Source organism: Sciurus carolinensis, chromosome 14, assembly GCF_902686445.1.
Source record: "Sciurus carolinensis chromosome 14, mSciCar1.2, whole genome shotgun sequence".
NCBI lineage: Eukaryota > Metazoa > Chordata > Mammalia > Rodentia > Sciuridae > Sciurus > Sciurus carolinensis.
The window spans coordinates 21,637,235-21,652,804 of NC_062226.1; the positions used below are offsets into that span (position 1 = coordinate 21,637,235).

General features: G+C 38.0%; 1 protein-coding gene and 2 non-coding genes across 3 annotated transcripts in view; 2 read left to right on the plus strand and 1 right to left on the minus strand.

The window, feature by feature from the left end:
* The window catches only part of Susd1 (sushi domain containing 1), a 108,822-nt gene that overhangs the window by 57,845 nt on the left and 35,407 nt on the right, over positions 1-15,570 (plus strand). The window contains exons 9-10 of the mRNA XM_047525848.1: positions 1,290-1,399; positions 3,825-4,017. Of these exons, the coding sequence (XP_047381804.1) occupies positions 1,290-1,399; positions 3,825-4,017 (303 nt within the window). The remainder of the gene's footprint in view (positions 1-1,289; positions 1,400-3,824; positions 4,018-15,570) is intronic.
* Positions 8,403-8,507, minus strand: LOC124965101 (U6 spliceosomal RNA). The gene has a single exon (XR_007105105.1). It is a non-coding gene; the product is annotated as a U6 spliceosomal RNA (small nuclear RNA).
* On the plus strand, positions 11,625-11,759 carry LOC124965053 (small nucleolar RNA SNORA36 family). Its single transcript, XR_007105066.1, has one exon. It is a non-coding gene; the product is annotated as a small nucleolar RNA SNORA36 family (small nucleolar RNA).

Sequence of the window (15,570 nt, forward strand, 5' to 3'; positions counted from 1 at the left end):
TTTCTTTCACATATACATCTGTCATTCTTGGAAATCATTTGCATACATGTGGCTATTTTTTCTCTGATATCCTTATGAAATCTTTAAAATAAAAGTTGTGAAGATAAAGGAGAGCACATATGATAGGTCTTCAAATTCTTTCTCATACCTGGATTTTTACATTTTCTAGTCACAGTCAGGAATATTTTCTCTCAGCTGATTGATTGCCTTTTGCTCTGTATGTTAGCAATATTCAAAATGCTGTGGATAGTCCTTCTTTTGACTACGAAAACTTACTGTTACCATTGATACCTCTTAGGTGGCAGAGACTCCCATGTGAAAAATACATTTTAAAGGTAGCTATAAAATAGTTTATGTTTGACAGACATTTCAACTTTTTCTTGGGGGCTGGAGGTGCAGCTCTGGTGTGAGTATGTATTAGACCCTGGGTTTGATTCCCAGCACCACAAAACAAAAATTAAAAAACAAAACAAAACAATTTTTTTCCTCATTGACAGAACATAAAGAGATTTGTGTACTAGGAAATTTGCTTTTCCTGAAAAATCATCATGTTCCTCCTGGACTCTCTGTGAGTTCTTCAGTTTGTTATAAGAAACCTCTATTTTTTGACTACATTAATAAAATAAAACATTGCAGGAATGAATTCAACCGCAAGAGGAATGAAAGACTTTTTCTATGCAGGGGTGGAAACACGTCTGTCTTCTGATTATTTTGTGGCCTTTGCTGAATACAGCTGAGTAGCTCTTAAAATACTGACTTCTGTGAGAGCAAGTACCTCCCTGCCAGGTTATCTACTCTCTGGTCATTTCTTGGGTTGGAAAGCACCTGCCCCGAGACTTTGAATCCATGGTCTTTGGTGTTAATTCACCATTCCTCATTCTCAGACTTTCTGGCTACTGGTCTGCTTATCTTCATGACATTTTACTCTGGACTATCCAAGTGATAGGATTAACTTTCTAAAAAAGGGCACAGCTTTATTAATTTACAACAATATTTAAATATTTCATTTGATTCTCTCAACAGCCTATGATATAAAAAGGAAGCTGGATTTTTGGATTTCACCAGTGAGAAAACAGGTTCAGAAGGGTTCAGGGACTTGGCTAAAGTCATACAACTAGGAAGTTGTAGAGCCAGGACTTGAAGCTAACTCTGCTCATGCTAGATTCAATGACCTTCCTTGTAGACATCCTGCCAGCTCTCTGAAGGTGTCGGGGTCTCACTTGTACTTAGCCATGATATGTTTTGCTAAAATGATGCAACCTTTCCCTGTGTTCTTTCTTGTCTTTTAGAAGGTGATCTCTTAGAAGATGATGGAATTTTCAATATTTCAGTATTTAATGAAACTTGTTTGAAATTGAACAGGCACGCTAGGAAAGTTGGATCAGAAGGAATGTACCAAGTAAGAAGATCTCTTATGCTATCTGTCAAAGAATTGGTCACTTAAAAATCTGGGTGATCTCCAAGTGATGATCCCTTCTGCTTAAAAATTACTATTGGGGGCTGGGGAGATAGCTCAGTCGGTAGAGTGCTTGCCTTGCATGCATAAGGCCCTGGGTTCGATCCCCAGCACCCAAAAAATAAAAATTAAAAAATAAAAAAATTACTATTGGAATGATCTTCTAGATAGTTTGTGATTTTTGTTTCTAGAAATGGATGTGAGATGGATGTAAGTAAGGGACTGAATTGAAAGAAATTTTATTGCATCTAACAATTACAGTTTATTTCACTATCAAATTCATATTTGGCAGTGATTTTTAAGAAACTCATTGCATGATTATTGGACATCATTTAACTTGATTTTGTTTTTAACACCACAGGTCAAATCATAAGTTGATTCAGGCAGGAACTAAGCTTTACTTTTTTTTTTTTAACAATAAAAGGTTTACATTTAAAATGTGAAAACAGGATGCCCCCGGTCAGAAACTTTACTTTTATATTGTTTTTAGCAACTAGCAAATCATTTGGCAAAGAGTAGTAAGTATTGTTAGTTAATTACTTATTCTATAACCATTTACCCCAAGAATATCATCTATTAGGACCTGGTGGTTCCAGTCAAACAAATATATAAATAAACAGGCAAATACAATGTGGTATAATGGGGGCTTTGATAAAAAATAAAGAATGAAATGGGAGAGATCTCTTGTGTGTGTATATGTGTGTGTATGTGTGTGTGTATGTGTGTGCATGCACACACGTGTGTCTCTAGGAACAGTTTTTTAGCTAGAAGCAAAGACTGTGCTGAATCATAAAATAGGAACAGGAACTAACCAGCTACAAGAGCTGGGGTAAGGGTGAAGAGGATACTGTGGTTGAGTTGAAGAGCATATTGGGTAATAGAGAAAACAAAGGGAAGTGAAAAGAAATGAGGTAGAAGTCTAAGCAGCAGCCTCATTGTGAGAAGCCCTGCATGCTACGCTTCTGTATTTGGATTTTATTTTGATGTCTATGCAAATAATTTTAAACTGACAAGTGAAGTATTCAAATTTCCATATTAGAAAGAACCCTGGAACTAGAAACACATTCAAGCACCTAAATAACTTAATATATGATAAAAGTGATTTTTTAAAAAAATCAGTAGAGAAAGCAAAGTTTATTCAATAAATGGACAGTTGGCTAACTTCTTGGTTAAGAAAATAAATGACTTTTAACAAAGTGACTAAAGAGTAAAATTTTTACAAAATTGTTGGTTTTAATGTGTCAGACAAAGATTAATTTATGTAACATATGAAAACATAAGTCCATTGGAAAAAAATGAACATTCAAAAGCAGTTTGCACAAGAGAATATACTAATGATCCAAACACACATGAACACATGTTATACCTCACTGACCATGGTCCAGGAGGGTTTTGTGAGATCTTGGGGGTGCAGCTCTGAGGACCACCCAGTCTAGGGCATGGCCATGGACATGGGCGACTGAAGTGGAGTGGAGGAAGTTCATAGCATCAAGTTCAGGGAACTGTGAGGCCACATTTTGATGACTTATAAAGAAGGACACTTAAGTTATTCAGGAGAATTCAAGGAGTTGGGGGAGAAAGGAATCCTTATGATTCCAGGTCTTAGATGACCTGGAAGACTGATGGGTAAGAGTGAGTGATTGATAGGGATGGGGAGAGGTGGAGGGTAGGATAGCCATGAACACCGGCATCAATACAAACACTAAACACCATGGTCTCCACCAGATAAAGTGCACTGATTAATCCAGGGCTGATCTTATGGCTTCTGGGATCATCACAACAGATCTTCCCCTGTAACTCTGTGTCTGCTGCCCTAGTGGAAGTGGGCCGAGTGTTTGGTTAGCAGTATGTGTGGTAACTCCGTGAATGAAAAGCTTTTCACCAGAGCTCTAATGGGAGGGAGTAACTGAATCTCATTGCACAGTTACTATAAAATCTGGGGTAGTCCTAAAGAGTTTAAGTATTCTGTACTGTGAAGCTTGTCTGTGAATTCCTTACAGTGAAAAGAAATGGAAAGACTTTGCCCAGTAGCTCCAGTGCAATCCTTTCCACTTGAGTGAGCATCAAGGGATCACTTTAGAATAACCCAACATTTTATTAATCTGCAACATATTTATTCATGCAAGATTTGTCTGTCATATGCAATTTAGTTGTAGTCTTATACCTGGTTGAGAGGGAAATCCAATGGGTGAGGTAAGATAACTCTATGAAGTCCATTCCCAGTGTAGCTTACTGTTGTATTAAAAATAATTCTAAGTGGGTGAAGGTAAATAGAACTTTCTTGATTTCTCTCCATTTTGCTTATAGTTTAGACATCTGCAAGCCAACAGAAAATTTAATGCAATACTTTCTTTTAATTTTATGGCAGTTTAAAGTTCTGGGTCAAAAATGGTATCTGGATAGCTTTTATCATGCAACATCATTTAATCTCACGACGAAAGAACGAGCTCTGGAAGCGTGTTTGGATTTGTACCCAGCAACCGAATATACAGTGAATGTCACCCTCCTGGGCTCTCCTGAGCAGCACTCAGTACAGATAATGATAACAACCGCACCAACAGGTAGGTGTAGGTGACTTCCTGTTTTGCACCTCAGGACAAGGTAAATATGTAAATTGGACTGCACTGTGTTGGGGAGCATGGGGGCTTGGGGTCAGGAGACTTGTGTTCTAGTTCTAACAAACTACCAGCTATGGCTGGGGTTCAGTATGCCTGAACCTTATACTTAGCCCCTTCCCTACAGGGTTCTGACTCATAGAGAGAACAGACCTCTTTGTTCAGGGATCCCTGGTAGTCCTAGATTGAGAATTCTGTAAAACCTTTTATGCCTTACCGCAGCTTTAAGATGATTCCAACCTCAGGGATGGATAACTAGAACCAACCTCCAAGAGGCCAAAATGTGAGCTCACTGTGCGGGGCACTAGCAGAACCAAGAGGCTTCATGGTTGGACCATAAGTGAGCACATTTACCCAACATAACAGCAGTGGTCTAGTGAAAGGCACCTTGGAAACTTCCTTTGTGGACTTTGAGAGAGCCACGTGGAGGCCAGCTGTGTTAACTGCACAGCTCCCCCTAGTGGGAAGGGACAAAGAATCTATCATTTCTCTGCTCTTTTTTTTTTTTTTTTTTTTTTTTTTAATTTTTTTATTTATACGTGGTGCTGAGCATCAAACCCAGGACCTCACACATGCCAGACAAGTGCTCTACCACTGAGCCACAACTCCAGCCTGTTCTCCTGTCCTTGGGTATAACAGACAAATTTCCAGGCAGCCAAGACAAGAGACTGTCCCTTTGAAGGAAAACAGCAGAATAGTTTAGGTCCAGCTCGAACCCCTAAGGCCTTTTCCTATATTCACCACAGCTCTGGATGGATCAGGGTTGGGCAGTTTGGCCTTTGCATTCAGAAGACTCTGAAAAGGATGAGGCAGTAATGTTCTCAACGTTGGTCTCACACTTTAGTAAGCACTAACTTATACAGGTTCCGGGGCTCCATCCCAGAGGTTCTGATTCAGCAGATATGGGGTAGGCACCCCCAAAATTTTCGTTTCCAGCATACTTCCAGACCTTGCTGAGGCTACCAGTCCACATTTTGAGCAACATTGATGTAACCACATAGATCTTAGCTACTTCTGCGCAATTTAAAGGCCTTCATGGGCAGGAACATGATAAAAAAGAAAGTCAGGGGAAACAGTGGTGGTTAAAATAATTCTATCTCCTGATGTATAAGAATTCTATCTCCTGCATGTTACAACTTTGTTGCCTGATGGGTGATGTTTTCCTGACAATCAGACATGTACCTCATCAGTTCCTGCATTCCAGCTGTAGAAACCAAGAATCCCCATTTCTTCCCATGGTGTTCCACTCTCGTGTGACATCTCTTGTCTTTGTATTCCACATCCCAGTCCACATTTTTACATGGAGAAACTGAGTCTTAATCCTCCTTTTCACCTGAGATTACACAGGATAAACAGACAGACAGTTGAGAAATAAAGCATCCACTTTATTGATCTGGGCGAGTTCCCAGGAACTATCCCAACACAGATTTCAGGTGAAAGCTATATTGGAGGAAGAGGTTTAAATACGTGGGCAATTGGATCTGCAAGGGAACCTTGCCTGGGTTTCCCGCCCAGCCTTAGACTGAACAACAGAGGAAGAGACGGTGGGCAGACACCTGTTACTTCTTGGAGACTGGAGATACCTGCAGTACCCTTTGTACCTGGGCACAGGCAGGTTCCAGAGAGCAAGAGTCTGCATCTTGTTTGGGCAGTGATTTGTGATATATGGACTCTACCCACTAGGAAATGTGACCCGAGGAATAACCGCCTATCAGTCAGATTACATATTTACTGTTCCTTCCTTGAGAATTAATGATAAGGAATTTTCCTTTCTTTTATGGAAATGAGAATACAGGGAAGTAGTGACCTTGAACACACTGGTGCAAGGTGATTGACCTCTGTGATGTGGGGTTGAACAGGAAGGATTCCTTATAGTCCCAGGAGTCCATGTTAGGAAAGCAATTCAAATTATTTTTAGGTTTCTTCAATTCATTTCTTTTAACATCCAAATGTCTTGATTGATCTGTTTACCATATTTATTTCATTTATCTATCAAATGTTGTATTCTTATTGTTCCATACTATTTATTCATGTACTAAAGCATCAATCCTTTATTATTTATGTCAAACATTTCTCCTGTTTTTTTTTTAAATTTATTTTTATGTAAACAAATGGGATACATGTTGTTTCTGTTTGTACATGGAGTAACAGCATAACATTTGCATAGTCATACAATTACATAGGGTAATGATGTTGATTCATTCTGTTATTTTTTCCTCCCCCCCGCCCCTCCCACCCCTCTTTTCCCTCCATACAGTCCCTCCTTCCTCCATTCTTGCCCCCCTCCAACCCCCCTTTATGTGTCATCATCCACTTATCAGCGAGATCATTTGTCCTTTGGTTTTTTGAGATTGGCTTATCTCACTTAGCATGATATTCTCCAATTTCATCCATTTGCCTGCAAATGCCATAATTTTATTATTCTTTATAGCTGAGTAATATTCCATTGTATATATATAGCACAGTTTCTTTATCCATTCATCAATTGAAGGACATCTAGGTTGGTTCCACAATCTGGCTATTGTGAATTGAGCAGTTATGAACATTGATGTGGCTGTATCTCTGTAGTATGCTGATTTTAAGTCCTTTGGGTATAGGCCAAAGAGTGGGATAGCTGGGTCAAATGGTGGGTCCATTCCAAGTTTTCTAAGGAATCTCCACACTGCTCTCCTGTTTTATAGTTTCTTTTAATTTTGTTTACAATGTTTTTGATATAAAGCTTTTAGACTTCTATGGAATCAAATTTGATCTTTTCCTTTGTGATTTATTACATTAATTAAATACTTTTTGAAAATAAAAGATTAATTAGGTCCCATCTAATTATAAGAAAAACTTTAAGTGACTTGTGTGAGTATATAACATGAAGATAATAGGTTATAAGTCTAAACTAAAGAAGAAAGGGGAAAAAAAGGCAGGGACCTAAAAAAAGCAAGAATAAGGTTAAGAATAATTCATATCCTTATAACCTATTTGCTTGTTCATTGGTGTTTCACATATTTGGACATAAGTTTTCTACCAGTCTGGTCAGAAAGGGAGCTGCTACCTTGTCCATAATGTTTCTCACTAGTATATATATTTTTCCTAACATGAAGATAAGATAGGCATTTCTGATTTCAGGGAGTCTCATCAATAGGACAATATATGAACAGCATTTTATGAGGAGTTATAAGGCTGATCTTTATGTTCCTGTCCATACGGCTCATTATATTATAGAAAAGCACAGTTCAGCATGGGGTGTTCAAGGAAAGATGCATTGGAAATACTTTTCCTCTGCAGATCTGACTTGATCCAGGACCAGGTCCAGGGCTTTTAGACTCCTAGAGGGTATGACTGGAGGCCATTTCTCTCAAGCAGTGTTTCCTAAATATTGCTTCTCTCAACTGAGATTTGATGAATGTGGGATGTCATTAAGCTTGAGTCTGTTCCCTCTCACGAGTCCCCAGGGAGCATTATTCTGTGTTGCCAGGAAAAGCAAGAACCTGAGCCTGAGTAGAAGGTATCCTCTGTTGGAAGGTTGAGTCCAGCACATTATCTGACTCTGTTCTGCCAGTGAATGGATGGCTGAACCCCCCAAATTCATCTCTGTATAAAGTAATCACATACTTTCAGTCTGAAAAATTTCATAGCGGTTCTGACCAGATACCCAATTTGTCGAAAGAAGAGTTAAAAAAAAAAAAAAAAAAGAACTTCCAGTCTCTGACAATGTTATATCTTCTTGTTCTTTCTAAGATAAACTGCTCCCAAAATGTGCATCAAGGATGACTAAAATGATTTATGCTATTTATGGATCAGAAATAAAAATAGTAACTTTGCTTTCAGAATAGTGGGTTCATAACCATTCTTTCTGATAATGTTTAGATTACAAAGCCAACTCTCTATTTAGACTATTTCTAATTAGGGATTTCAGAACCTTATCATTTATATATAAAAGCATGTTTGTTTTTCAGCTCTTAATTTTAGCAAAGGTTTGCGTGCATTTAGATAGTTCTAAAATAATGTTCATAAATTTAAAAAAATTAAAAGAGAGAACAGAATATTCTTCCAAGGGAATAAAGCCCTAGAAATTCCACACTCTTTTTTTTTTTTTTTGTGGACACATATTTGTACAGATTTATGAACTACAATGTAATGTTTTGATTCAAGTATATATTGAGTAATGATTGATCCACCTGGGGTAATTAGCATATTTATCATCTTAAGATTTTTTTATTTCTTTAGGGTGAGTACATTTAGAATTCTCTTTTCTAGCTATTTTAAGGTATTTAATACATTTTAATTATAGTCACCCTGCTGTGCTATAGAACACCAGAACTTATTTCTTCTAACTGTAAAAAAATATGGACTGTTTTATGAATTTGCATGTCATTCTTATACAGCGACTGTGCTAATATTCTCTCTTATTCCAGTAGTGGCACATGTGCTGCCAAAGTGAGCACAACCATGACTTTTGTTTTTTGAGGGGGGAGTACCAGGGATTTATCCAGGAGTGTTTTTCCATGATCTACATACCCAGCCTTTTTTTATTTTTATTTTGAGACAGGTCTCACCAAGTCCATAGGGTCTTGCTAAGTTGTGGAGGCTGTCCTTGAACTTGCTATCCTCCTGCTTCAGTGTCTTAAGTTGCTGGGATTACTGGTGTCTGCCACTACTCCTGGCATACCCGTAACTCTTTTTTTTTGCAGTGCTGGAGTTTGAACCCAGGGCCTCGTGTATACTAGGCAAACCTTTTACCACTGAGCCACGTCCCTAGCCCCCCAACTATAACTCTTAAGGTAGCTTTATAAGGCAGGTTTTCTAACAAATATACGATTTAAGATCTATGTTCACCTTAAAAATCTTTCCCTGTGACTGATTTCTGTGCTCATTATTCAGGCCCAAACAAGAGATAATGAAGGCCATCAATAATTTGACATTGTTTTTGATATCTTCCCACAAAATGAAAGATGCTGTAACAGTATTCTGTGATGGAAGAGTTCTATCCGCAGTCTACTTGTTTCTCTTCTGACCTATTAGCTTGAGAAAATCATGCCTGCAATTGTCAAGACAGAAATTGGCATGTTTTTCACATCATCTTTACTCATAAAGATGAGTAAGTCATTTAGAATTGGAGCCCTCCACTACATGGTCCTGATTGCTCCAAAGCAACAAGTTCATCTCATTCTTCTTAGGATCTCCATATTCTAATCATCTGCACAGACACGAGGCTCCAAGACCAAACATGCTTCTCAGTGTTTGTTCCCGCACAGACTCTGCTGAAACTTAATCCCCAAAGTCCTGTGTTAATGGTGTTTGGTGGTGGGGCTTTTGGGAATAATTTGGATTATAAGGGATCAAAAGGGTGGGGGCCCCATGATTGGGTTAGTGGCTTTATAAGTGGAGGACTAGTGACCCCAATTAGCAAGCTTGCTCTGTCTCACCTTGTGATGCCATTGTTTTGTATACCATGACCAGTAGGAAGGCCCTTACCAGAGGCTCAGCAGATGCAAGGTCAGGCTTCTGAACCCTGAGCTGAGTAAGCCCTCTTTTCCTTATGAATTACCCAGCTTATGGTATTAGTTATAGCAACAGAAAATGGACAAATTCAATATCCATTAATACAATGCAGGGGAACCCTAATTATATGATACTCTTTTAAAATTTTCACTTGTAACTTTTAAATATTATTGTCATTTCAAAAAATTTCTTTCTCTCTTTTTTTTTTTACTTGAATTCTCTATCACTCTTGCTCTTTTTCTCTCTCCCTGAAATATATCTTATTTGGTCATGGTGCATTATTTTCTTGTGCAGTGTTGAAAATTCTCTTCAGTAATCTTTTTTTTTAGTATTTTTGCCCCATTATCCATAAACAATGTTGGTCTATAATTTTCTCTTTTATTTTTTGGTACTGCCTTTATCAGATTTAACTATCAGTATTTTCCTTGCTTTTTAAAAATAATTTGAAAGATTTTCTTTATTGTTTATGGCCCTGGGACAATTCATGTTGCCTTTGGCTATCCAAATGAATGGTTTGGTAGAGTTCATCAAATTTTGTGCAATAATCTGGGCATGGGGCACTTTTGCACTGTTGTTCTTTGATAACTTTCTCAGTTTTTTTTCCTATGGAAACTGGTCTGTTTAAGCTTTTTGAATGGGGTCCATTTTTGGTAAATTTAATTTTCCTAAGAATTACCTATTTCATCTAAATTTTAAAACTTATTTGGAGTGTGGCCTACAAAGTTTTTCTTAACTGTTTGGATTTTCTTCTTTCTCAATGATTATCTTTCCCTGTATTTTTATTTTCTTTCTTTTTTTTCTGGATTAAATTAGCTAGTAGTTTGTCTATTTTATTAGTACATTTGTCCCTCAGTATCCATAGGGGATTTCATCCTCCTGTATATTTTAAGTCATCTCTAGATTACGTATAACACCTAACACAATGCAAGTTCTGTGAAAATAGTTTTATACTGTATTATTTAGGGAATAAAGACAAGAAAAAAGTGAATCTGTTCAGTACTGACCTATTTTTTTCCCCCAAATAGTTTTGATCCGGGTTGGTTGAATCCATGGATGTGGAACCCATGGATACAAAGAGTGGACTGAATTTCCAAGAGTTTGGTTAGCTAATTGGATCTCCTCTTTTTTCTCTCTACTCTTTCAACGTTAGGAATTAACAGTCTGTGGCCTGCAGGCTAAACATGGTCTTTTGCCTGTTTTCATAAAGGCAGGTTTATTGGGACAAAGGCACAGTTGAGTAGATGTGATAGAATAGTCTGGCCTGGAAAGCCAAATATATTTAATCATCTGGTTCACTATAGAAAAAAAATATTGATTCTTGTTTCACATCATTAATTTCTGCTTTCATAATTATTATTATATATAGATATAGATATAGATATAGATATAGATTTTTTGTTTCCAGGGATTGAACCCAGGGCGTCTTAACCACTGAGTCACATCCCCCCCTTTTATATTTTATATAGAGACAGGGTCACTCGCAATTACTTAGGGCCTTGCTAAGTTGCTGAGACTGACTTTGAACTTGCCATTCTCCTGCCACAGCCTCCCAAACTGCTGGGATGACAGGTGTGTGCCACCTCACCTGGCTATAATTATTATATTCTTTCTTAAACTTTTGTTTCGTTTGCTTTATAAAGGTGGTTGCTGTATATCTTCATTGTGAATTGTGGCTTTTAGCATTAAAACGGGTCCTTTGTCTTATTTAATGCTTTCAACTTAAATTGTGCTTTGTCTTCTATCAGGATTGCAACTCAGTTGCAGGATTGCAACCTTCTTAAGGTTTCCATTTGTCTGATAAGCTGTTGCCATTGCTTGCATCCTTAGCCTTTCTGAATCACTTCATTCTAGGCATCCCTCTTATCTGCAGCACAATGTTGGATCTTCCATTGGAAGACAAATTGAACATCTTTTAAAACTTTTAATAAGTAAGTTAAGTCTGTTTATAATTACTGATGGAATGATATGTTTGGACTCAACTTGTTCTTTTACCTTATATTATAAGTACTGTGTGTATTATGTTATAGTTTTTGTATTTCTTTTTCTGTGTGGCATGTTTTTTTTGTTGTTTGTCTTTGTGCCATTTTACAATGCCCTGTCTGTTCTTTCAAATAAACTTCGGGACACTGAAATAGGCCAGGAGAGATTATTGGATAAAAAGTGTTATACTGTTAATTTACCTCCCAGCTACAAAAATGAAAACAAACAAACAACAACAACAAAAAAACCCCCAAAAAACAAAAAAAGCAACAACTCTATCTCTTGTTATTTAACTTTTTAAACCTCTGGTTTGCTAGTTTTGTGTGTGTGTGGTGGAGTTGGCGGTGGTGGTGGTGTACTAGGGAAAGAGCCAGGGGCAGGTGAGGGGGGTGCTGTATCACTGAGCCACACCCTCAGCTCCTTAAATTTTTTTTTTTTTTTTTTTTTAGATAAGGTCTCACTGAGTTGTCCAGGCTGGCCTCAAATTTGTGATCCTCTTGTCTCAGCCTCCTCAAGTTGCTGGGAATGTAGGCGTGTGCCACCCAGATGATTTGCCAGTTTTAATGGCATATTTAACTCTCATTTGTTGCATTTATGACATTCAGTTAGTTATTCTATTTTCATTTTCCTCTGTCCCTTCTCTCAGTTTTCTGTTATCAGAAAGTATGCCATTTACCTATCCTACATGCCCTGTCTGTCTCCACCTTGCCCATCTTCGTTTTAGTCTAAGAGTTATAGTTCAACGTATCCAGTGTTCATCATCATTTCTTTTACTGAAATTCCTCAGTTATGTCTTGAATGAAGATCATCTAGGAATTTCTCAAGACTATGATATTGCCTGAGTTCTCTCACATTTAGAATAGTTCTCTGTTGCCTTGAGACTTGGAAGACAGCTTGACTGGATGTAAATATCTGAGTTCCCATTTACTTGGTTTGAGTTTCTTTAAAATGTTCAGATTTTCCTTCTTTGCTTTTTATGTAACTTTTGAGAAATCAGATATAGGCTGATTTTTATTTATTTACTTATTTTTGGGCCTTTGGATTTGTTGTTTTGTTTATTTCTTTGAGCAGAGCTCCTGAGGATTTTTAACCTTTTCCCCTAAAGTTTAGTAGTTTTACTTAGAAAAGTTTTGGGGACAGTGATTCTGGATCTGCTTTTTTAAGTACCCTGTGTACCCTTTCATAATTCACTTTTGGGCGTTCTTATTTTTGTGAAGTTATCTTAAATTATATTTTAAATATTAATTCTGTTTCAATGTTTCATTTTTCTTCTTCAGAGACTTTAATTATACATATGTTGGATCTCTGTGTGTATTTCATTTCAACCACTTCATTTTTTATTCTTTTTACTTCTTTTAATTCTTTTTTTTTTTTTCTGTATTTTTAAAATTCAGTTTAATTCTCTCTCTCTTTTTATTTAAGGCATCAAGAAATTTAGTTTTTATTTCTGACCTGGGTTTGTTTGTTCCTTTCATTTCTTTCCTGAATTCGGTCATTTCTGTTTCATTTCCTCCTGCTTTATGTCCATTTCTATTCTTAGTTTTAAATTTTCTGACTCCAGGTGTTTCCTTTCTACCTTCAAATACTTATTTGAAGATGTTTATTTAGGTTGATTTTGTTAGAGGTTTCTCCCCTAGTTTGTGGGTCTTAAAAAATGTTGAATTTTTCACAAGCTGGAAGGTCTGGAGTATGATTTGTTTGTAAGTGGAGACTGCTTTTGTCTGTTACCTCTGTGGACAGAGCTGGTGGTTTAGGCTGGCCAACAGGATTTCTAGGTTAAGAGTGCCCTCTTCTGTCCTCAAGTGAGGAGCAGCTCCTTGGAAAGGTCTCTTTTGCTTTGGGCGAGGTTGGGAATGATGGATCGTGCCTGCCCCCAGCTTTGGGTTCTCTTTTCACTTCCTAGGGCCTTGCATTGACCTTTGCTTCCCTTCCCCATCCCCACTGAGTCTCCAGGGCCACATACTCCCTCCTTCTTAGCCCTTTTTTCTCCAGAAGCAATGACTTTCTCAAAATGCTTCCTGACGACCGTCGTCTTTTCATCCTTTCTCTGTAGTCAGAGTAGAGGGTAGGATGCCTTTTCTAGATTAAATGCATTTTAAGAGCTGAAATCGTCTTATTCAAGTACCTTTATTTCATTGGGTCAATACGATATCAGTTGCTTAGTTTCCTCTTACTGCTCTTTGTTTTCATTTAAACAGTCGGGACTGCTGGAACTGCCACTGTCCTAGACACTTGGGACACAAAGATTAGTGCAATGGGGACGACAGGTGAGAGTCAGTAATACAATGCACAGGCCAGGACACACCTGTCGTCCTAAGTGACTTGGGAGGCTGAGGCAGGAGGATCGCCTCAGCAAATTAGTAAGGCCCTGAGCAACTTAGGGAGACCCTGCCTCAAAATTAAAAAAAAAATAAATTAAAAAGACTAGGGATGTAGCTCAGTGTTTTGTAAAGCACCCCTGGGTTCAGTCCTGTGCTAAAATAATAAGGATAACAACAATCATACAGTGCAGCAAGTGGTATTTGCGGGGCACTTTGGGAGTAGAGAGGAAGTAATGACTGATTTTATTCAGAGTTACTCTCCCACATAATGAAGCAGAAACAAAGTTCCAAATAATTTGATTAACTAAGAGCCAAATTTTCTCTTCTCTGAGACTTTCTTGCAGGTTTGGTTTTTTTCAGCTTTAGGATTCTAGATTAGATTAGCCTAGTGAGTGGGGCAGAGAGGAAGAGTGGCCCCTAAATATGAACCAGTGAAGGATGAGAGACAAGGGCACGTAAAGGATTTTTATAGCAAAGGATCTGAAAACAGTAGGAAGAGACTCAGAATGAGCTCTAGCAGGATCCTCTCCTCCCTAATGAACTCATCCTGGGTCCACACTGTCTGTGGTTCAAGCCATAAAACCCCTTGAATGGAGGAAGGTGACCTTCATTGATAATGTCATTCCCTGACCAAGACACAGCAAGACATCTATGAGGAAGAACCACAGACCCACCACTACTCTCATGTTACATGTTGTTAAATGGAGTCATTATACATTATTCATATTGCTTTTTTATTTCTTAATTTTTGGCTTCACAATATTCTAAGAACATACTTTCATACCAATCCATGTAATGTTATGTCGTTCTTTTTGAGGGAAGCATAGTATTCCATTGTATGAAGATACACTAATTTATTAACTTCTTCACTGTGGAAGGATATTTGTTTTTTTTCCCTCCTTAAAGTTTTCATTATTACAGACAATGATGCTGTTAATATTCATGAATACATTATGTTTCATTGATTCTCAGATGCTCATTTTTTCACATTTTCATAGGAAATCTTATAATTGTTCTTGAGTCAGATGTCTTTCATGAATAGAATTGTCCTTGCCCACATATGCACCAAAGTGGTCATAGCTACCTATAGAGTCATCATATCTACTTAGTTACAGAGTTCTGTGGTACTGTTTATGACTTGGGTTAAATTGCCCATTACAACTTGTTTCTTTGTTTTGTACCAGGGATTGAACCCAGGGGCACTTAACTATTTAGCCACATCCCCAGCCTTTTAAATATTCATTTAGAGACAGGTTCTCGTTAAGTTTCTGAGGCTGGCTTTGAACTCGTAATCCTCCTGCCTCAGTGTTCCAAGCTGCTGGGATCACAGGTGTGCGCCTGGCACAACTTTTTTTCAGAAAAGATTATACTATGATTTGACATTGAGACAAAAAGTTACCACGTATGTAGAAAGCTGTGCAAATAATAGCAAGGTCTAAGCTCAAGTGTCAGCATCAGAATAAGTTACCGTAGCCTTTGGAAGAAAATCCGGGAAGTTGAACCCAGGGCCTCTTGCTTGCTAGGCAGATGCTCTACCGCTGAGCTACTTCCCGAGCCCAGTTGGGTGCCTTTTAAAGAAACACTCAGAGCCTCATCAGGACTCGGGAGGGCACACAGGATGCTGTGTGGAAAAATACCTACACTGGTAACTCTCAATTAAAAAGTGATTGAGCCGGGTGTGGTGGCGCACGCCTGTAATCCCAGC